At 37.1% G+C, this 23,421-nt stretch overlaps 3 protein-coding genes across 3 annotated transcripts; 1 reads left to right on the top strand and 2 right to left on the bottom strand.

The window, feature by feature from the left end:
- Positions 1 to 610: 610 nt before the first annotated feature.
- Positions 611 to 7,092, top strand: atad1b (ATPase family AAA domain containing 1b). The gene is made up of 10 exons (XM_077201181.1): positions 611 to 797; positions 1,925 to 2,112; positions 2,304 to 2,402; positions 2,558 to 2,678; positions 2,767 to 2,967; positions 4,383 to 4,489; positions 4,593 to 4,682; positions 4,810 to 4,860; positions 4,938 to 5,062; positions 5,769 to 7,092. The coding sequence occupies exons 2-10, from the start codon at positions 1,939 to 1,941 to the stop codon at positions 5,887 to 5,889; spliced, it is 1,089 nt and encodes a 362-aa protein (XP_077057296.1). The 5' UTR covers positions 611 to 797; positions 1,925 to 1,938; the 3' UTR covers positions 5,890 to 7,092.
- papss2b (3'-phosphoadenosine 5'-phosphosulfate synthase 2b) lies at positions 6,904 to 15,681 on the bottom strand. Its single transcript, XM_077201180.1, has 12 exons — positions 15,466 to 15,681; positions 14,114 to 14,228; positions 13,634 to 13,869; positions 13,387 to 13,525; positions 12,807 to 12,925; positions 12,553 to 12,666; positions 12,147 to 12,258; positions 10,972 to 11,177; positions 10,735 to 10,870; positions 10,383 to 10,651; positions 10,027 to 10,256; positions 6,904 to 7,852 (listed from the first exon to the last, which is right to left on the bottom strand). Exons 1-12 carry the CDS (start codon positions 15,490 to 15,492, stop codon positions 7,711 to 7,713), a joined length of 1,845 nt encoding a protein of 614 aa, XP_077057295.1. The 5' UTR covers positions 15,493 to 15,681; the 3' UTR covers positions 6,904 to 7,710.
- Positions 15,682 to 17,533: 1,852 nt separating this feature from the next.
- minpp1b (multiple inositol-polyphosphate phosphatase 1b) lies at positions 17,534 to 22,429 on the bottom strand. Its single transcript, XM_077201179.1, has 5 exons — positions 21,709 to 22,429; positions 19,659 to 19,853; positions 19,429 to 19,526; positions 19,078 to 19,208; positions 17,534 to 18,957 (listed from the first exon to the last, which is right to left on the bottom strand). The coding sequence occupies exons 1-5, from the start codon at positions 22,280 to 22,282 to the stop codon at positions 18,579 to 18,581; spliced, it is 1,377 nt and encodes a 458-aa protein (XP_077057294.1). The 5' UTR covers positions 22,283 to 22,429; the 3' UTR covers positions 17,534 to 18,578.
- Positions 22,430 to 23,421: the final 992 nt, after the last annotated feature.

Here is a 23,421-nt window from a genome sequence, read left to right as displayed (position 1 = left end):
AACACAAGCCTCGAATCGCGGCTTCATCTGGCACGCCCATTTTTTCTCGACACAAGCTCCGACGCCTCGGTTCAAATGTCACATCACTACAAATTACCAACAGTAAACTGATCGCATGTGCTCTGTTTCTGACGCACTTCAAGCACTCGCTGGGCGGGGGAAGATTGATGCGCCGGACCGGAGTCGGGGGACTTAGTTAAGTTTTTGTGCAGTTTTTTTTTTTGCTTTATTATGTAGCATTTTGAACTGATGTTTTTAAAATAGTATTAGTAAAAAAAAAATGCACTCGTTCACTCATTTTGGCGCCCCTATTGAGTGGCGCCCCTAGCATTTGCCTATTCTGCCTATGCCACGGGCCGGCCCTGCAGCTAACTATGTCTGAGGTGGTGCAAACCTAGTCCTAGGCTAATGGAATTCATTTCAACAAGTTATTTTGATTAAAGATTTCGAGGGCACGGATAAACCTTTTTTAATAAACACTGCAATATTCCATTAAAAAAACAAGAATTGACCATTTTGATTTCATGGTGACTTTACCAGGCAAGTTTAACGGCGCTCCAGACTCCTATCCCGTTGGTGGCGGTAATGCACCTAAGCTGCTTTGCCAACCGCCATTAAAACTTAGAAGAGGAAGAAGACGGCGTAGAAGAAGAAGAAGGTGGATGAATAGTAGCCTAATATGTGGTAGAAAAAGAGAGAAAAAAAGTCTGATTTCTGGAAGTAAATGAATCATTTTATTCAAAGGAAGCTGCATTTTTAAACTATATTTCCAAGATATAATAATAAAGACGCTTCTGGTAAGTGATCTGTTTGAGATGCAGGAAGGTCATTATCCTCATTTCAGTAACATAAGCTCTTCAATGAAATTGAAAGTAAACTGCGCTGACACATCATCTGATTATTATAACAAGTGAGATTTGACAGAAATGTGCCTACTTCGCCTATAGGATGCGTCAGTTCTGTGTATCTGTGTTCATTTAATACATTCTCCGGACAGAACTTCGTGCCATTTCAAAACATGCGGCTTTTTTTTTTTTTTTTTTTTCAAATAGTGAAGCGATAATTAAGCGCAATAGCGTGCCACGGTGTGAACACTTTATTGAATGTTTTGAGCACGGAGATGACATTTTTGCCTCTGCCATCACACAGGGTGTCCTAATACCCACACTTGCTGTCTTTGCACTTGGCCTCTTGCCTACGTAAATTATGTGTTTCCTGTATTTGGCCTCAGTGTTTGAGTGGGCGTGAAGACCGCAATTGGGTGTATAACTTTTTTGATTTCACGATGGGACAACATTACATCTTAGTTGTGTAAAGATTCAAGTAGTGTTTTACAATGCTTTATTTACACATTTAGATGTTCAATACTTTGCACTTTTAAATGTCTTGTTTAGGAGTCCCTATGTAACAGAAGACACAATTAATTGAGGTGTTTCTAATTAAGTGATAAAAGGCCATTCTGCAAAAATATTATGTGCAAGCACTGCTTTACTGACAAATTATATGTAATATCTAATTAGTTTAACTTCCACTAAAAAAGTGTTGACATCTCGCAATTTCAGAACACACGAGTTCCTTAAAGCGATGAATGATGGCATACGTTTAGCCTTCAATACTTCTCTGATGCAGTATTAGAGATAGTGTTTATTTATGTGTCAATTGCACTGGGTTTTGGCATTTTTCAGAACTGGGGCAGTATTTTTTTCCTGTTGCGTACATGCTCTCAAGTAGCCAAGACTGCATTTATGAGTATTGGTGGGACAGGCCCATATTTTCATCTGAACAGCATTTCCTGTGTGTGTGTTTTTTTGTTTTGTTTTTGTAGATGAAAGTTCATAAGTAACAAGTAAAATAAATCAGTTATTCAAAACCCCTTAGATTGACTATAATACTATAATACTATTTGTATGTATTTCTTTTGCAGGTAAATGTGAGAAGATGGTATTAAAAGAGATTCCAACTGACAATATTACTCGCCCTTTGGGCCGGAATGAGGTCATTGGTTTGCTCTTCCGCCTCACAATATTTGGTGCTGTGACTTATTTTACAATAAAGTGGATGGTTGATGCTATTGATCCAACAAGAAAACAAAAAGTTGAGGCACAAAAACAGGTATGCAGTTTAATTTCAGGGAAATATAAACTTGTGTGATTTCCAGACATGGAAAAGCAATGTAGTGTAACTGTTTAGATGCGATTCCAAGTTTTAAGTATAATTTAAGTGCAGGTTTATAACTTTTGACAATCCTTAGCATCACCAAAGGCTGGAGTTTAATAATGTGAAGTTTTGTTTCCCCCTCACAGGCAGAGAAACTCATGCGGCAGATTGGAGTGCAGAATGTGAAGCTTTCTGAATATGAGATGAGTATTGCAGCTCATCTTGTGGATCCGTTGACTATGCAGGTGAGGAATCATGACATCACCATCTGATCTGACTTTATTTACCAGTAGTTTATTGTCTTTTAAACAGTCTACTTTTGTTTTTTTAAGAGAATGCAAGTTACACAAGTCATTGTAACACATGTTTACATTGTTACACAAATCATGTGTGTCCACAGATTACATGGCATGACATTGCAGGTCTGGATGAAGTCATAACTGAACTGAAAGACACTGTTATACTTCCGATCCAGAAGAGACATCTGTTTGAAGGATCCAGACTTCTTCAACCTCCCAAAGGCAGGCACTAGGATGAAAATGTTTCTAAAGTGCTTTTAAACTCAATTCCAAACTTTATTCTGAGGTGGTTTGCCTATCATCTTCTCAGGTGTATTGCTGTATGGGCCTCCAGGCTGTGGGAAAACTCTTATAGCCAAAGCTACCGCCAAAGAGGCTGGATTCCGCTTCATCAACCTGCAGCCTTCCACTCTCACTGACAAATGGTACGGAGAGTCCCAGAAACTAGCCGCAGCCGTGTTTTCTCTGGCCATCAAGCTACAGCCCTCTGTTATCTTCATCGATGAGATTGGTAAATGCTTATGTTGATTTTTATGCTTTGCATTTCCTTTATCCACTCCCAGGGCCGTGCACAGACATTTTGAGGGGCAGTGGCCTAAACCAAAAAAAGGGGCACTAAGGGGGTGGTTGCTTGTTAACGCAAATTACACATTGTACGTTATATTGTATTTCTTTACATGAGCAGGATCTGATGGATTTTGTAACTGAAGCAAAAACTCAAAGTCTTCCGTCTTTTCTCCCTTGTGTACATGGCTGTGGCTGCCTCAACTCTCCATTTCTTCCTGTTCTGCGTCTGTCTCTTCCCTCTCTGTCTCATTGTATTACCTTTCTTTCTCATTCTGAACTTTTTATGTCTCTGTCTCAGTTCCAAGACCTCCACTTTTACTATGTTGAGTTGATTCTGAGGCAGTTTCATTTTGAAATAGAGAATGAATAACAAACCTGTTACAATCATATTTTAAATACAATTATTAGGCTTAGTGCTAATTCAATTTAAGTTCTTGTATTATAATTACTCTTCCATTCAAATAATGTAATGTCCATCTTTCTTGTTATCAAACTCTAGCATATTCATAATAATTTACTGTCAGCCAGTTTAACAACACTTACTTGTAAGTGTCTGATCTGGCTGATGCTCAATGGGCTCTCCCTCACTCTCTGAACCTGCCTCTGCCTCATCTTCAATGGAATAATAAGTAATAGACATTTAATTGTCTACAAAGTGTGCCAACAACAGAAAATGTAGTTATTTGTAGTAGATCTGATCGAGTGTAGCCTACAATAATTTGATTAGACAAGCAGCTAATTCTAAGAACGTGGATATGTTGTACAAGTTGTTAGCACTAGTAGAATACCAAGAGCAAAACATTACCGACATAAATACAACAACAAAAAATACCAAATGAATAATTTCGCAGATTCAACCACTGTCTTGCATAGCCTACCTGTTAATGCAACAGCTATCATGAACTGTCGTGTTCACTCTCTCAGTTTCAAGAGAGTGATGCGGAGCGAGCGGGAAAACCTGGAGCGGATTAGTGGAATCAGCGGAATGCTTTGAGCGGAGCGGTGGGGATGGGGAAGAGGGGCACCTCAGTCGATGAGGGCAGAGGGGCAGTGGCCCTAGCCACCGGGCCACCCCCCTGTGCACGGCCCTGTCCACTCCTAATATTGACATTCCAGTAGTTAGTAATTTAAGCTAAATCTTTAAAGTAATTTAAAGCTAGATCTCTTTAGTTTAATGGCACATTTAAGAATCACTAGAAGTCTACTTTTGAACCTAACTTGGTTCATTTTGCTACTTTCACGTAATATGGCAATAAGTGGAAGATTTCACGGAATACTTTCACGTAACATGGCAATAAGTGGAAGATTCCGTATACTTGTCATTTTTTTTAAAGAAATTATATTGTCCTAATGTCTTAGATTCCTTCTTGAGGAATCGCTCAAGTTCAGATCATGAGGCCACTGCCATGATGAAGGCTCAGTTCATGAGCTTATGGGACGGGCTGGAAACTGACTACAACTGCCAGGTACAATTCCGCATCTTTGTGAGTTTTACTGGTTTGATCAGTGACAAAAGATCCAAGTCAGTTTCCTTTTCTATCTTATGTGTTGTGACTGTGTTTTACCAAGGTCATAATAATGGGAGCCACCAATCGGCCACAAGATCTTGATTCTGCTATACTCCGAAGGATGCCTACAAGATTCCACATCAATCAGCCGGTAAGTTCACTGATTTTAGCTCAAAAATATGTTTGATGGTTTAAATGAAATGTTCAGTTTTACTGTTGAATCATTAAACTCTGTAGTGATTCTTATAGATGATCATTTGTTATTTGTATGCATTTAGAATATAAAGCAGAGGAAAGACATATTGAAACTGATCCTGGAGAATGAGAATGTAAGTATTTATTAATTGGAATGTTGTTGCTATTGAAAGTTGCAAATGCTGAAAGAATATTTTCTCATTTTCTGAAGGTGGAGTCTGCCGTGGACTTTGGTGAAATTGCAAAAAAGACTGACGGCTTCTCAGGAAGTGACCTCAGAGAGATGTGCCGTGATGCTGCTCTGCTTTGTGTGCGTGACTTTGTGCACCAAGAAAGGTAAACACTTAAAGAGCTTCAAGCCTTGTCCACATTAATACATTTTAATTTGAAAACGCATTTATTTCTCGTTTGAAACCCCGTTTTCAAACGTATCCGGAATAACGTAGACGGATGCTACATGTACAATGTACCTCAGACTCCAAAATAGCACAGAACATAACAGAGGCTCTTTTTTTATCTTCATCTGAAGTTTGAGGCTTGTCACCTTTACATAATGTAGAAAGTCAATCGTTTACATTTAAAACCATTTGAAAATCAAGCATCTTGCTAGTTCAGGCAGGCCACGTCAGCCAAGCTCGCATCAGCTGATAGCCAGCTGTTCCTGACGTGTACCAATCCAGTTTCGACATTATCACAGCGGCCCATTTAAATTCCCATTCCTTCAGCATGTCCTCCATACCATCACTGCTCGCATTCAAACTCCCTCATCCAACCCCCCAACATTGCAAGCATTTTCTATCATGTATTTCCATAGCTCATGTAATTGAGAATTGTAATCATGTATGCATATACTGGTTCTGTTCTCTACCCGAGGGGGTTTGACCAGGCATAGCTGCATGGACAGGCGTGGGAGTTTTGCCCAGAACAGAACCATACTGCCAACAATGCTATAATTGTAATAAATTGTTTACTTGACAAAGTGGTCCTGACTGAACTTGCATTTGCAGTGCTCTCTTATTCATTTTTTTCCATCCCATGACAGTCCAGTGGAAGACTTCATCCGCCCAATCAGGCAGGAAGACATGCAGAGGGCAATTGAGAAGATGAAGAAGTCCAAATCTGCAGGAGTGCAAGAGGCGTTTATGCACGCACCACTGGACTGAATGTGATGCTGCTGTTTTAAAAGAACATGAAACTAAATTTGGTCTGTTTTTCTTTTTTTGTGGCATTTCATGTCATGTTTTGTAAAAGGGGGAACTCAGGATTTATAAATGGTGGAATGGAGGCTTTTTTCTCTAATCATCTTTTTTTTTTGCACTGTAATTTCTTATTCTGTTTTTGCCAATCAATCAATGAGCCTTATTTACACATAAAGAGAAAAGAAAAGAAAAAGTTTGAATTCTGAGTAAACCACTCTTGCTTGGTCACATTTAGTAAATGGTCACATTTGAGTCAATAGGACAGTTTATGAAATATTGAACGATTTACATAAAACTTGTTCTGCTTGTGTTCCAAGAATGAGGTCCATTATGTTTGTCTTCATAGGTTTGGGTGGTGTTTGTTCTTTATGAAGATGGGCAACAGTGTAGTTACTATTTCCAGTTATGCATAAGGCACCTCATTTCCCTTGCAAGAATTATTTTTTACATCAGCGGTATGTAACAATTTAGCTGATCTGTAAGAAGAAAGTGTGTTTAGTAACAATTTTAACAATCTCTCATCAGTTTGTCTTGCCCCAGTGATTGAATGATTTAAATTATAACGCACGACTTGTTGGCCTTTTACATTGAATAAAATATTTAAGTGTTAAATTCAGCCCAGATTGGAGAGTGCGATGGCCTGTTGTATAAATATTTATTTGTGAAACATTAATATTACAAAAAATATTTAGGGCAAGTGACAAGCCACTGCTGCTGTTATTTCTGCAACGGATAATTTAGTAAGTGGAAAGAAACCATTTTCTTCTGGAGAAACGATTATGGATTGATGCACAATTTTAGAATGCTGGAAAAACAATTAACAATTGTACTGTATACAAGGTATTTTTAAGTTATTAAGTTTCCTAATCCACAATAGTACATTGCTCTAAATTAAATTTAAATGTGTTTAGAAGTCAGAATATATTTAAAATATTTTGTTTACACTGTACAAGAATTGGATGACCATCGTATTCTTTTAATTACGTTTATTTGAATTACTGCCCGATGCACATTGTATCAAATATGGTAAGAAATTGCAAGGTGTAAATCTCGCAAATTTGCACATATAGTAGAATGAAGTCCATACATTTCCTGTAAGACAATAAATATGTTTAGGTTGTTCCACTAAGAAAATGGCAAGACAATAAATATGCTTTTGTTCCTTCACATTGGATTCCTCAAGAGTTTCATGTTTTATGCATTCAGCACAAATCTTTATACATCACTCTTTACAGTAACTTGTTCATTTGGGAATATAACAGTAATGCCACTTTTACATTAAGGCACATGGAAGTACAAAGAGATGGAAGTGCAAGACAATACTGTGGTTATACTCTACTGCCAGTACTGAATCATTTAAATTCTTATAAAGAATGTTATAGAATTAAAAAAGAATCTGTGTATACAATGAGAACAAGACGTTCTCCACTGGTGGAAATACTGCCAAGACAAGCACATATCCGAATAAAATTCTAGTTGAGGTAGGCAAAATATTGGTCCCATTACTGTCAGGCATACTTTGATGAGACTATGTATATAACACTTTTGAAACACCAGAAGCTGTATAGTTTGATCCATCTATGCTTTTATACCGAGTGATCTCAGGAACAAAATATACTGTATTTTAAAGAAATTTGCAAGGGATAAATATAGATACCATTTATCTAAAAATGTGGTACATAAGAGTCTAATAAACATGTATTTATTTTTAAAAAAAATCTCACTACAACGTAGGATTGTAGTATATAATGCACCTTTCTATAAACTTAACTGCATGTCTTGTGTTTACTGGTCCTTCTGCAGAGAACTATAGTATTCAACTAGGACTTTCCACGCTTTGGGGGCCATGAAACCATCAGGGGGTTTCTCTCCGCTGCGAGCAAGGCTCCTCATTTTGGTCCCTGAGATGAACTCAAATTCACCATGTCTGAAAAAAAGAAAAGCTTTTGACTTGGGCTGCAGCTGTATATACAAATGTCTATAAATATTGATATTGTAGTGATTTTGATACTTATTCTGATGAACAATAATGCACAAATAAAGTTCAAAATGAATGAAACAGAGCAGTCAAGCGACATGACAGAGGAATATCATTAGATGTCACTTTAAATAAACACAAAGCTAAACGCGACAGTCTTTATAATGGGTTTATGTGATGATTGAGTAACCTTTAACTTTACTGTGTCTTTGCTACATGTTACATGCACTTGCTATAATAGTATATTATGTTATACATCCAGAGTATATTATGCATAAATACATGTAACTAAGCATAAACCAAAACCTAATCCTAATCCTATAGCAGCGTTTCCCAAACGGGGTGCCGCGGCACCCTGGGGTGCCTTCTGGCGAGAGCAGGGGTGCCGTGTAAAAACTCCATTAAACATTTTTAAATTGCTAAAATGTGTAAAAAAAAATTAATTAATGTATCATCAATCTCGCATCGTCGGAAGCGTCTAATAACAACAAATAATGCACACAAATTTATAATAAAAAATGCAAATCATAAGTTTTCTGCGTTCGTTGAATTGCGGGGGTTCCGCATGATTTCATTCTCGTGCTTCATTCCCAGCGTCCACACATAAAGCTGCCTCTTTTTCATGGCTTGTTGCGCTTACGGTCAAATACACACGAAACATTGTCACAACGTCCGTCTTGCCGCATATTCACAAACACATCGGTTATGTCCGTGCTGCTGTCAACGGTAACGCGTGCGATTAATGTTTTAATCCTTTGGCTAGCCTTACATTATATAATCAAGTTCTTATTCATGCAAATGCTTTTAAACCATGCAACCGCGAAAAGACAAAAGAGAACGCGCTGTCTGTGAATGTCCTGCTGACACAGGACGACGCGCATCGCGTGCCAGAATCGACTTCTCTTTCGTGCTTGAACGAATAATAACACACAGTTATGCCAAAATTTCAGTTTTGTTGAGTATCGTCATGAGAGCAGTCTTAAATTAGTTAAAATCTTAAATTAGAGTTGTGAGAAGATGGGACGCATGTGAGATAAACAAGTGCAGCAGTGACAACAGAATAAAAGAACAGGTAAAAGAGAAAATTACTCACTGCTCTTGACTAAAGAACGCTTGTAGCTTTAATAAGGATTCATCTATATTTTATTTATCATTTATGCAGTGAAGACTGTAAAGTGTTTGATAACTTTATTCAATTTCTGTGTATTTCCTGACATCAGTAGCAGTATTGGTATCAGTGATACTGGGCTTCATTCATAAAAAAGATGCCATTAAACAATTATTTAAAATATACTGTCTTTATGTTGTTTATACATTAATTTGGAGATTAACTGTGAAATTATTACATTATAAAATATATTAAAAACAAGCATCTTGTGCAATTATAACAAAATTATCCCAATATAAAAACACAAATAGGCCTACACTGAGTGAGCAAACATTTAGGTGAGATTTGCAATGGTAATTGAGCAATGTTTTACTGAATTATGAATAAAAGCCTTAATTAAATATGTCATCATGTAAAGTGATCTCTGCAGAAGAAATTAATGATTTCCTAGACTTTAAATGGATGGACAAAAAAATTGATAATATTAAAAAATATCTATATGGCAGTAGGCCTATATACGGCAGTTATTCCCTGTGGTATTGAAAATCAATACATTTCAAGGTATAGTATCAAAGTAGTATCGTGACAACACTAGTGTAGGGTGCCACAAATTTTTTAAAATTTTCAAAGGGTGCCTCGACTGAAAAAAGTTTGGGAAACACTGTCCTATAGTAAGTTATTGTTGTTAATTAATATTACTCAGTACTTAATGTATAATTACAATGTGTAACCAAATATCATTGTAGGTTAAATTAAAGTTGTTATATGATTGATCATGTTCTGTAATTATTGTTAAAAAATTACAAACAGAACAGAATTTAAAAATGATGGCTTTCAATACCAATATATTTAAAGTTAAAAAGCTGTGCATTAAATATTATTTAAAATAATGATTCTTGATTTTACATTAATTTGGGAGTTCGATGTATAAATATATTTATTACGGCAAATTTAAACTATTCACAGCCATAATATATAATATAATATAATAATATGAAATGAAATATGTACGCACCTTTCCTTGTCATAGAAGTCCATGGCCTTCTTAACTCTGTTGTATGCAGCTACTCTGAAGGGAATTATCTCAAGAGAGGTGAGGCCTGGTGCTATGGTCAGCACTTTTCCACCATGTGTGGGCTCATACAGGTCCTTCCTTGTCACCGGGTGGAGCAAACCTGCTGGATCTCGCCCTACAATGTAAAAGTTGGCCCCTGCGATCATCCTGGCCCGACAATGCCACTGAACCTATAAGAACATTCAGAATGTTTGCCCTGTGCAGAATTGACTTGACTCACAAATTAAATGATTTAAAAGGTCTTATTAAACAGCCTCTTATTTGTTTCAGTGTAACATGCTCAGGAAGAGTCTGACCTCTGTAGGCCCAGCATACATCATGGGTGAGGGGAAAATGGCCACAATTGTGTTTTCTGGATCCAGGACACCTTCCTCTAGAACAGCAGCATGCTGTCTCATGCGCCAGTCCAGCGGCACGTCATCCTCTTTTGTCCAGCCACCCAGAGGGTGCAGAAGCAGCACGGGCTTCTTGTAGCCTCGCTCGAGCAGACGGCGCTTAGTGTCCTGCATCAGGAGTGCATGGCCGTTGTGCACAGGATTACGCAGCTGGAATGCAAAAATGGCATCTGTGGGGAAAAGACACATTACAGAGGGTTTTGTCACACTAGCAAATACTTATGGGAAGGAACCAACCATGTTTCGCTTTTACCTGCTCTCATTTCTTTAAATTTCTGTCTTAGTTCCCGTGGAGTGAGACGGTACTGGTCAAGACCGTCATTCCACCTAAGTCTCTCAAACACCTCCAGGTCTCCACCAGCCAGCCAATCACCACTCTCCATTACCATCTGTACAAAGCATAAATGGTTTCATTTGATTGGCTGACTGTATTAGGAAGTATAATATACAACTGTTTTAAAAGCAATGTCACAGAGATGTGTCCTCTCACCTTAATGTACGGATGTTGCGGGCATGTTGTGCCCCACTGCCTTGCACATCTTTCTTCCTTACGATGCTCATAAAACTCAGGGTTGCGCATGATTGCCACTTTTTGACCTTTGAACTCCAGGGCAAAAGCAGTGTAACCGTCAAGCCTCTCCTTGTCGTCCTTGGATACGGGCAGCACAATGGGAACAGACAAGTTGATGATCCCACCTAAACATAAAAGATTATTAATATAATTATATAATATAAATATTTATTATTATTATTTAATGTTATGTTGGATATTATTACATTCCCTAAATATGCTAACTGAATAATTAGGTAAATGTAAATTATTAAATATTACTAATTAGATATATATTATTATTAAATTAATATTCAATATTAAATAAACTACAGTTCAAAAGTTTGGGATAAACTTTGGGAAATATTTTTTTGTTTTTGAAAGAAGCCTCATGGTCACTGAGGCTGTATTTATTTATTTAAACAAAAATACAGCAAAAACAGTAATATTGTGAAGTATTACAGTTTTTCTAATTGCTAAAACACAAAATAAAATTATCTGAACCAAATTCTCAAAAGTCTAAACAAATTTGTCACTAAAAAACATTTTGCACTGTGATGCATTTATGTTTCAAAACGTTAAACACAGGCAATTATATATATATACACACATGCATGTATATATTTATAAAAATGTGTTATTTATATATTAAATATTTATATATAATATAAATCATGTATATATATATATATATATATATATATATATATATATATATATATATATACACAGCATAAATTTTTTATATATTTCTTAAATATACAAATGCATATGTGTGTGTATTTATATAAACAAAATAATTACACAGTACACACATTATGTAAACACAAACTTTTATTTTGGATGCGATTAATTGCGATCAATTGTTGCACAGCCCTAATTTATTTAAAATAGAAATATTTTGTAATATTATAAATGTCTTAAAAGTAAGTATAAGTAAGTATGTGTGTGTGTTTGTGTGTATTATATAAATGTACATATTCACACACACACAAACACACACGTAAATATATATAAATGTAATATGTACATTTAAAATTCTCTTTAAAAAACAGTAGAGACACTATAAAACTATACATTTTTGAGGGTGATAATCAGTTTGAAAATGTCTTTACCATCAAGCAAAGTTCCAAAGTGCAAGACTTGCAGGAATTCTCTCTCCCTCATGAATCCCCTCAGTGGAGTCGCCCACCCCTCAGCCAGAACCTGCACCCACTGCAAATCCAGCTACAAGACCAACGAGAAACACACAAACAGTACTTTCGTTTTATCTCAAGACAAGAAAGACAGTTTGCCACAAAATAACAACAATGAATAACAACATTTTTTTCTACAGTAGTTCTTTCAGTAGCTCTTGCAGAACGTAAATTCTGCAGAAGATTTGGGTTTCCGAACACCAGGTTACAGTGAAAAGCTCTATGTTAACTGAACTGTGAGGAAATGCCTGTGGTGTAACAAGCACGGCAGTTGATTTCCACAGCAGTAGAAGGGTATGTGTGTGTTCACGCAGGGTTGCGTTACCTCCGTGATGGTTACAGTGGGGAGTATATTGGCATCACTCAGCACCAGGTCCAGCTTGTTTTCAGGAACAAAGAGCTCATTCACTTCCTCTGTCACACCAGTGGGCACAATATCCTGTGAGAACAAATCATCTGGTCAGTGGCATTTTAACGTCTCTCAAAGAGAATACTGACAGTCTGTCAGCTGGCACAAAGTAAAGGGACAACTGACAAAAACACATCTATTTAATGACCAGAAATTAAAGACTGACCCACCTGTTCCTTCAAGAGTTCCACTAGCTGAAGAATGCAGTCATTGACAGTGAGCTCTCCAGTCTTCAACACAAGCTCAGGGGCTTCAGGTTTCTCATAGTCAGAGTCTATTCCTGTAAAACCTACGTGAAGCAAAATGTAGTTGGAACATTTTCTAGATACTCTCAATTTAATAACATTATTGGCAAATGATTGCTCCGAATTAATAAAGGGATAGTTCACCCAAAAATTAAATTCTGTCATTTACTCACCCTTAAGTAGTTCCAAACCAGTATGAGTTTCATTCTTCTGCTGAATACAAAAGATGATATGTTGAAGAATATGGGTAACCAAACATTTGATGGGCCCCACTGACTTCCATAGTATATAAAAAAAAAATATTATGGAAGTCAATGAGGCCCATCAACTGTTCAGTTACAGACGTTCTTCAAAATATCTTCTTTTGTGTTCAACAGAAGAAAGAAATTCATACAGTTGAGCTTTGTAAATGATGATAGCATTTACATTTTTGGGTGAACTATCCCTTTAAGTCCAAAGAAAATTACTGTGTAATTTATTTTCCTGAAAGAAATCTACAAAATACCTTTAATCTCTCCAGCACGGGCCTTTTTATAAAGTCCTTTGACATCTCTGCTCTCACACACCTCCAGTGAGGCATTTATAAACACCTCAAAGAATGGCAGACCTGCATTCTCATGAATCTTCCTGGCATCGTTTCGATCCTGTTGTGAGCACACATAAAATCATCCTCTTAATGCATCCTGGTCCAGAAATTATTAAAAAATGTCATACAATTTGGGAACTTCTGATATCACTAAATATCACCAAACCTTTGTAAATGGAGAAATGAAACTAGTTATGCAAACCAGTCCGGCATCCGCAAACAGTTTGGCGACCTCAGCAATACGTCGAATGTTCTCTTCTCTGTCTGTGGCTGTGAAGCCCAAGTTCTTATTCAAGCCATGTCGAATATTGTCACCGTCGAGCGAGTAGCAAGGAATGGCATGGGAAACAAGATATTCCTCCAAAGCAAATCCAATTGTAGTCTTTCCAGCACCAGACAGCCCTGTAGCGAAAAAAATTAGAACTAAGCTACCCTCGACTCACATAAATACACTTCTATTGTATGGAAAAAAGTATGCAATATGTTATGTGAATAGAGACTGAGATCATTCAACCTAACATCAAAAAAGTCATACAGATCTGAACATGAGGGGGAGTTAATGATGAATTTTCATTTTTGAGTGAACTATTCTTTTAATTCGATCCATCTAATTTTCTCCTGGAAGTCTCACAGGAGAAATTCCCACCTGTCAGCCAAACAGTACATCCACGAAATCCAGCTCTGGTCCCAACCACTTGGCCACGCTTGCTTCTACTCACATGGTGAGCCTGATAAACAACATTGGTTGCTCGCTGCATGTCCTAAAGTGGATATACACGATATACATGATGTGAAAAGATTGAGAACAATTTGAAATCTGAGCCCAAAGCAACATTTCCATCTTTACTGATAATGACAATGTGTTTCTATAAGGAAAATGGGTCAGATTCACAAAAGTGTTTGTAGGGATAGTAAACCCAAAATACAAATCTGTCATAATTTACTCACCTTAATGCCTAAAAGAAAATATTTTGAGAAATGTATCAATGTTTTTTGTCCATACAATTGAAGTCAATGGTCAGCAAAACTGTTATTTAATATAAATATTTTCTTATATGTTCCACAGCAGAAAGACATACAAGTTTGGAACAACATGAGGGTAAGTACATGATGAAATAAAGTTTATTTTTGAACAAGCGGTCCCTTTAATTTTAACTTCTATTATTAAATCTTAACTTTAAACTTCAGGACTAAGGAGGGAGTGACTTCAGAAAGAGAAATGAAGAAACAAAAAGGGCCATTCATGCAGGACCATGGAGAGTTGGCCAGTTGGATCAGAGCCATCTCTCTCTCTCTCTCTCTCTCTCTCTCTCTCTCTCTACCCAGGCTCCTTGGATACACAGGAAATCCCAGCTTGATGCAAGTAACCCAGAGGTTTGTTAATTCCCATTGGTACACAGTGTCCCTTTGACTGAGGATACCGGTATGCAAAATCTGGCTTCATAGGAACTGTTACAAATAACATTAATCTTACATGGGATTTGTGTAGTTATATTGCAGAACCAGAAAACACTTTATGCAGCATGGTGGAATGCATATTATAGTTCAGTCATGTAAAACAAAGACAGACATTCTAGTATAAAAGACGTGACCCCTAACAAAAAAAAAAAACCTTAACATGCCATTCAAATGAATTTAAGCCTAATGCCAAATCTAGACAAGTTGATGAAAAGGATGAATCATAACATCCTGCCACATCACCAAATATTTTCAATATCCGTTCTGCCGAAAGCAAACATTAATGTTAAGCGACAGACTGTCACTCCATATTTATCCAAGTTCCCTAAGTTACAAGGATCAGTCGAGCAACTCTTACTTTGTATGAATGTAACAGCCTAAAGTCAAAATAAACAGTTTTTTAAATCAAAACTAGTTCTAGTTATACAGAAGACTTCTGATAAGTCTGTTGAAATTTCGTAGCTCGTCTCGAAGCAACTTCTAAAGGTTTAGCAAGAAATAAACAAAAGAAAGAAAAAGGCTGAACTTCAGCAAACGTACCGTTCCCTGTTTTTTCAACCCAGACATGATGTCACAACGCAAATACGCTGGTCAGAGCTTTCTAAAAAGTGACCCTTTAGGGACTAACACAGAATAGAATAAAGTGAAGTTGGTGGAAGTTGGGATAAACTGGACACGTAGCACTCAGCGTTCTTCCTGAAATCCTCCCACCCATCAGCGTGCGCTGCTCACGTCACCATCACGACTACACACACTGACTACATTGATTCTCGATTACTACTCAACATCACAGCACACAGAGAGTAATAGGCTACAACACAAATACATTAAGATAAAAACATGAAGGAAAAAAAGATTATTGAATTATTTCTGCTGCTGTGATCTGGGGTTGACTTCCATCTCAAACTCAGCCCACCCACAGACCCACTAAAAACAAAAGAAAAACTTTAATAACACTAGCAAACATTATTTAAAAATATGAATATTTTTTAAAAAGAAATGTCAGTAACACTTTACAATATGGTTTCATTAGTTAACATTAGTTAACTACATTAGTTCCCTTTTGAGAGGTCTCTCGTAAGTAGCTTACGCTATGGGAAAACTAATTTTCTCGAAACTATTGAACCCAATTTTTTAAAACGCAGGGCAGCTGCACAGCAGAAATACAGCTGAGTGCCTTACCTCGCTCATTGGTTGTGCTGCGGCAACTGCACGAACCTATGGCGAGTCGGCTAGGATGCGCAAACCAATCAAGACACTTCGCGCCCGCCAGAATGGGCATGGCTTATAGCTAAATAAGGCCCAATTTCGCCTTAAAATTCAGATTTAATCTCCTTCAGCAAGTTTTCACTTCGCTGACCTCTGTATAAGAAGCCTCGCCGCCGTCGAAAATCCCCATTGCGACTCACTTTCTAAAAGAGCAAATTACCAGGCGTTGTTTCAAATGCCTCGGGTCATCTGCGGCTGGTGCAGAGGCTCTCTTCAGCGGAGATTGTCACATCTTCTGCACATTTCTGTTCGAGAAAAAAACCCTTCAGTGTGTTTACAAAGTTTGAGTTGAGAGTATTCTATTTTACATATTTGTAATTAAATACTAATATAATACCATTTAATTAATTACAAATTAAATTATCAGCATAACAATTTGAGTGAAAAGTTGAAATATCAACATGTTTCAAAATGTCTCAGTATTTGTGTTGTCCTTTTCTGTTTTACTGTGAACAGCATGAACTCCACAGGTTCTCTTTTAAAATTTTATTTTTACTTTTAGTTTTTTGTTAAAAAAATGTAACCTAGGATCAACTAATCCATCTTACTTTTGGCTGGTTTTGATTTAATTGGATCACTCTGACTAAATAAAAACTATTCCAGAACACCAAATCCGGATTACCAGTTCTTTAAATTAGACTACATAGCTACTATGAAGAACTACCGGTAGAATAGCCAGCGCTTTGGTCACTGTGTTTTGATTTGAAGAGACAGAAAACAGCACAATAAAAGAATGCGTACATCGCCGTCCATTTAAAAAATATTTTAAACAGTCAGATCCCCCATCTGTCCCACATCAAATAAATAATAGAAAACAAATATACATGCAATATGCATTAACATATGATAAACACATTATGTGTTAATTATGATTAACACATAATTAGCAATGTTTTGTTTGACATTGAGCTGTATGCGGGCTTTTTTTATGAGGACAAAATAATTCGTTTTACTTCAAGGCTTTATAGATAGCTGAAGAATCTGAGGATCTGTTCCTGTAGCAAACTGTGTGCAGCTTCAAGAGACCAACCATACAAAATGAAGAAAAGCAACAACAATTGTTTTATTTTGTTTCATTTGATGTTATCATTTATAATTATTAATAATTTATGTAGTTTTTCATTTGATTACTTATAAAAAATGTATTTAATAATTTCTGTCATTTTTATTGTATTTTTAGATGATTGTGGGGTTTCATGGAATGTTTGTCTTGATGAATAAGAGACTAGAGGGAATATCACAATTCAAAGTTTTATGGGATGTTGAAGCAGTTTGGTTGTTGTATTTTTGCTGTTCAAAGTCATTGTACTGGTTAAACAAATCAAGTGCAAAACATAAATGTTTTTTAAAAAGTTTTATTTCTTTTGCTCCTAAAATCCACCCTTCTCCTAGGCCCAGTTGTTCAAAAGTAATCTGATCAGATTTCGTTTATCGGATTGGATCAAATAATGAGCTCAAAAGAAAAGAAAAAAAGGATTCTGAAATCAGATTAGATCACAAAATCCAATCATGTTTTTTTTGGTTTGGATCAAACAATCAGTATGTGTTGTTCAAACCCTTTTATAAGATTGGGATAACTTTGATTTTTTTCATTTATATCTTTTATTTTACTCTTGATTAATGTAACTGTTACAATAATGAAGTAGAAGTAGAAATTAGGATACCTATTCAAATTAAAAGAGATTTTGGCACCATCAAATAATCCACAAAACAGATGTCAATATCAAACAACAATAATATAATTTTAAGGGTTTTTTAATCACTTTATCTAAACTACATTGGCACAATCATCTGAGTTGAACCAGTCAAAAGTAGTTTCTATTAATTCCATACCTTTTGCAAGCTTTTAAAAAGCGCAACAAAAGTAAAATGGATTACCTGATCCTGGATAGCAATAAATGGAATAATTCTGATCTGGATTAAACTTTCTGAACAACTGGACCCTGGAATCAGGATAATCCTGATATTACTAAAAAGTTGTTAACAACATATATTGAAGGTTTGATCCAGATCAAAACCAAGATTTATGTGATGGAATCCAATTTCAGAATACTTTTTTTGGGGGGAACCCATTTTCAAGATAGGATCTAACCTGATAGCCGGAATGACTTTTATAAAGACATAACCGTTTAATTAAAATAAAAAAATTACAAATTTACGAATTATTTGGCACTGTATTTCTTTAGTACTTTGGCAAATAAAACAAGAAAGAACACAGAAAACATTCTTAAAGCACAAATGTACACCCCTTGGTAATTTGGTAGCCTGTATAATAAATAAAACAATATCCAAAGTATGAAAATATTAATAAATCAAAAGTGAAGATACAGTTATTGCAAGTGCACAGTAATTGATCCCTGTAATCCACTATTTAATAACCTGACTCACAATTCAGTGTTCCTGAGGTTTGATTGAGGCACACCACATTCCTTATTAAAATCACAGCCATGAAGGAGCTTTGAGTAATGCTTTCTGACTGTTTCATACAGAGGAGCCGAATGATTCATGCTGGGAAAAGTCATGGGCTTCTCATTGAGAAACAACTGTACTCTAAGTCCATCACTACATTCATACAGAACAAAGACTAAGTTCGCAGCATAAGGTACAATCTGACTGGAGCGGAACATGCGATTGTGCTGTGAAGAAAAATTCTCTGCAGTTAGAGGTTTTTCATCCTTGAAAAAGGCCAACAGAGAGAGCAGAGGCAGCAGGGTCTCACCATGACCAACCTGGATGGTGGCAGTCTTTTTTACCTCTCCAAATCTGTCAGATTACAGGAGACACAAGTGAACACAAACATCTTTAGCATGTTTTATGGAGTATTGTAACTGGACAAATACACCATAACTGACTGAGAACTGTTCTACATCTTAATCTCCTTACCTGTAGTCATTAGCAGCCTTATCAAGACGCCTGAAAATATCATGAAAGAGAGGGCAGCTGGATTTACGGTTGATGTCATGTCCGTATCCCCGCTTCCAGTACTGTTTCAGGTCATTTTTATACTCCAGGACCTAACAAGAGGCCAAAAACATGTTACTGAAAAAGAGAAACATGCATTTGGTCGCCAAGGTAAATCCAGTTGTGAAACAATGAATCAGGGCACTGATTACATTACATGCTTACTAGACATTCTATGACCCCACAAACACCACATCTGACACTTTGAATGCTAACAACATTCATTAAATACACTGAAAATGGAAGTTTTCAATTTCCAACCAACATACGTACTTGAGCGTCAGACTCATCCAGCAGATCGCACCATGGAGAGTTCTCTGACTTGATGGCAAACTCATAGGAGCACAAAAAGAAAGCTGCCTCTGCCATATCTTGGAAGAAAATTTAAATCAATATCTGGAAGGATCTTTGTTATTGACTATTTTAGTCTACAGATTAACATTAAGCAACTTTAGTGAACAGTAAGATAAAATTGTACACCGTAATATAAAAAGCAAAATTACCTGGGGTGATTTGATTGTATGGAATCTGAAGGCGGTTAGATATTTTCTTCCGTACTGCATCCATTTCTGCCGAAGATTTAAAGCGTTCTACCTCCTTCAAAGCTGTTTTATTGTTCTCAACACCTTCAACAAATCTCTCACAATGATCAAAGAATCTCATGAGTGAATCATCCACATAGTGTTTGTAATCCATATCTATAAAACAAGAAGTATGGTTAGTTGAATAACATTGAATGACCAAGGACCACTACTTCAACAATAAAGCTTGCAGGATCATCAACTACAGCTGGCGGAGAGATGTTTACATAGTATGCACAGATAACAAGACACTTTATGGCAGATGTGCTGAGGAAAGAATTCCCTCATGGTGCCAGCTGTTTGGCCTAAAGGTGCTGTAGTTAAAGGGTTAGTTCACCCCAAAATGAAAATTCTGTCATTAATTTTTCAGCCTCATGTCGTTCCAAACCCATAAGTCCTTCGTTCATCTTCGGAACACAAACAAAGATATTTTTGATGTAATCCGAGAGCTTCCTGACCCCCTCCATAGACAGAAAAGCAACGACCACTTTCAAGGCCCAGAAAGGTAGTAAAGACATCATTAAAATAGTTCATGTGACTCCAGTGGTTCAACCTTAATGTTATGAAGCGACAAGAATAGTTTTGGTGCGCAAAAAACAAACAAAAATAACGACTTCATTGAAGAACTTCTTTTTTGTGTCAGTCTCCTACGCTGTTGACGTAGTAAACACACTGCAGCGCCCACGTCAGAATGGCGGCTCAGTATTGACCAGCTCCTGCTTCAGAATCACACGCATGTGTTGTGGTGCTCGCGTGAACAGGATTTAATAAAAAATATCTCCATTTGTGTTCTGAAAATGAACAAAGGTCTTACGTGTTTGGAACGACATGAGGGCCATGAAAGAATTTTCATTTTTGGGTGAACTAACCCTTTAAATGAGAATTCAGATACCTGTCTTTTATTCCTATCAAGATGGAGCTCAAAGAAATTTGATCCCAATGTATCTAAAAAAAAATCGAAATCAAAAAATTCTTATTTAAATCTGGAAATAAACAATGTAGGGTTTTAAAAATTGTGAACGTCATGTACATTTTAAAGGGAAACTTGGCAACTCTAGCTATTTCTTCGCTGATTTTCACTTTTTTTGTCGCATATTGTCTCAACGAGCTCCCGTTATAGATGTGGGGCGTAAATTTCACAACACTGTCGTAAAAAAACTCACTTGCAGGCCCCCTCCTCCCCCTTTCAACCGCTGCTCATGTGCATTTGTTGTTATCGGAGGCGGCCAACTTAATCATGTGGAGTTATGGGTAATACATCATACACAGTTTCATATGGAATGTGTGTTAATGTCGAATTGCCGTAAGGCAGTTCGTGTTTCTCGCTCGTTCTCGCTTCTCATTAGACTTCCTATTTCCAACTTTGTGGGACGTTAGTCCCGATGTTGCAAGGTTGGTTTTCCGCTTGGGAACCCTGGGGGGAGCAGGGAAAGTCACCATTCTCTCCAGAATAGGTTATTTAACCATCCAAATGATTTCTAAACGGTTTTATTAAGTTGAAATAGTTTCCAAGTTGCCCTTTAAATGTCCCCAATGCAAATGTTTGTTATAATCGGAGCTTTATCTTTGAAATATAGGACATATCGCATGTGTGGTATATGATGGGGTCCTGGCAAACTTGGGATGCTGGGGGTTCATGAAACACAGTCTATGTATAAGAGAAGTTAAAAGCATAGTTCTTCTGTCATCATTTACTCACCCTCATGTCATTCCAAACCTGTATGATTTTCTTTCTTCTGTGGGACATAAAAGAAGATGTCTGGTGTTTTTTCTGTCCATACAATTGAAGTCAAAGGTCACCAAAACGGTTTAGTTAGTATGTTTTAAAAATATTGTGTGTTCCACAGAAGAAAGAAAGACATACAGGTTTGGAATGATGAGGGTAATAAGAGAATTTTCATTTCTGGATTAACTTTTCATGAACAATGATTAAGAAGCTAACAAAAAGGCTAGTAAGGGACATTAAGCCTACCCTGAACATCCCAGAGTCTGTGAAGACCCTCTTGGAAAGCTTTTACACTATCAATGCAGCGGTGCTTGGAGCTGGTGATGAACTCAATGCGGTTTGCGCGGAGGAGATCCTCAGAAATCAAGGTGGGGAATGACTGTGCCAGTCTCATCGCCAAATGCCTGTGGTCATCTCGCCCTTTATCCACCAGTCTGCCGTCCATGTCTTCAGTGTACCACATTTTCCATGTTTGAATTTTATTAAGCCAAGACGCTGAACCCGACGCGTCAGACACGACCAGATCAAACAGTCGCGCAATCTTTTTCACATTTTTTGTGGTTGGATAGCGTGTCCCGTGACGTATCACAGACACCATATGAATGGCACGGCAATCTGGAGAGGGGGGAACCAGCCGCGATGTGTTTACAAACAAAATGTCATCTAATAGATGTGGATTCACTTCCTCGTACCTGCCTTTTGTCCCAAAGTAATGCGCTATCGCCGGTATCGTTGGCCTGGCGAGTTTAGAGAATGACAAACCAACCATAACGCTCAAAGAAGTGATAAGAAAGTTAATGAGGAAATAATTTCTTTTCATTTCTGGATGTGTGATACCTGTTTCACCGAGAATACCCGTAGCCTGCTCACCTGTGCATTTCAATGCGTAAAATTAGTATGCACCCTGCTGCCGACTATGATGACGCTCACTACATGTGAAGCCAGCCTCAAAAACGACATACAAAAACTTCCGGGTCAAAACACAGCAGATTCTGGTAAATAATACACCACTCATAACGAGGAAAGCATGTAATAATTGTTTCATTTCAAAATGAGTGCAATGCAACATTTGGGAACTATTATATGTTTTAAAAAATTTCATCAAAAAAGAAGTGTCTTGTGCTACACTAGATACAGCAACCACAAATATATTTTTACTTAAAAATATAATCAAAAGCCAAAGTTTTTTAAGTCATATTTACAGGGTATAGCATAGGCTACAATTAAATCTTTGGAAATTCTCGCAGATAAAGACAACGACAAGCAAAAATTAACAAACAGTGCAAACATAAATCACAGACAATTGACTCACACAAACCACATAAAGTGTGGCTGCATTCACGGGTGGACGTCACACAAAACCCCGCGCACTGTCATTATTCCCCCTCTCCAGGAATTCCTGCACGTAGTTGTGTGGTTTTGCGTTACAGTCGAATGCGAATTACATCGCAAATATACTGAAATGTTTGCCTTCGCACCCTAAAGTTGCAAAATCATTCATTTTCTGTAAAGAATGCGCATTTTCCCCACCACAGCTTAGCGTTCTCGTATATGTTTTTCTGTACAGGTACGGCATTGATCCACATAGGCCTATGGGGGAAATAAGTATTTGACCCCTTGCTGATTTTGCAGGTTTGCCCACTTACAAAGAATGCAACGATCTATAATTTTAATCATATGTACATTCTAACAGTGAAAGACAGAATCCCAAAGAAAATTCCAGAAAATCACATCATATGAATTTATAAAAATTGATAACCATCTGATGAGGAAAAACAAGTATTTGACCCCCTGGACAAACAGCATGTTAATATTTTGTAGAAAAGCCCTTATTGGCCAGCACAGATGTCAAACGCTTTTTATAGTTGGTGACAAGGTTTGTGCACATTTCGGCAGGGATGTTGGCCCACTCCTCCCTGCAGACAGCCTCCAAATCTTTCAGGTTCCGAGGTTGTCGCC

This window comes from Siphateles boraxobius, unplaced genomic scaffold (assembly GCF_051911475.1).
Source record: "Siphateles boraxobius isolate OS27281-9 unplaced genomic scaffold, OSU_SipBor_1 46, whole genome shotgun sequence".
In the NCBI taxonomy this organism is placed as follows: domain Eukaryota; kingdom Metazoa; phylum Chordata; class Actinopteri; order Cypriniformes; family Leuciscidae; genus Siphateles; species Siphateles boraxobius.
The sequence above is the reverse complement of the archived record's forward strand: the minus strand, read 5'-3'. Positions and strand labels throughout refer to the sequence as shown.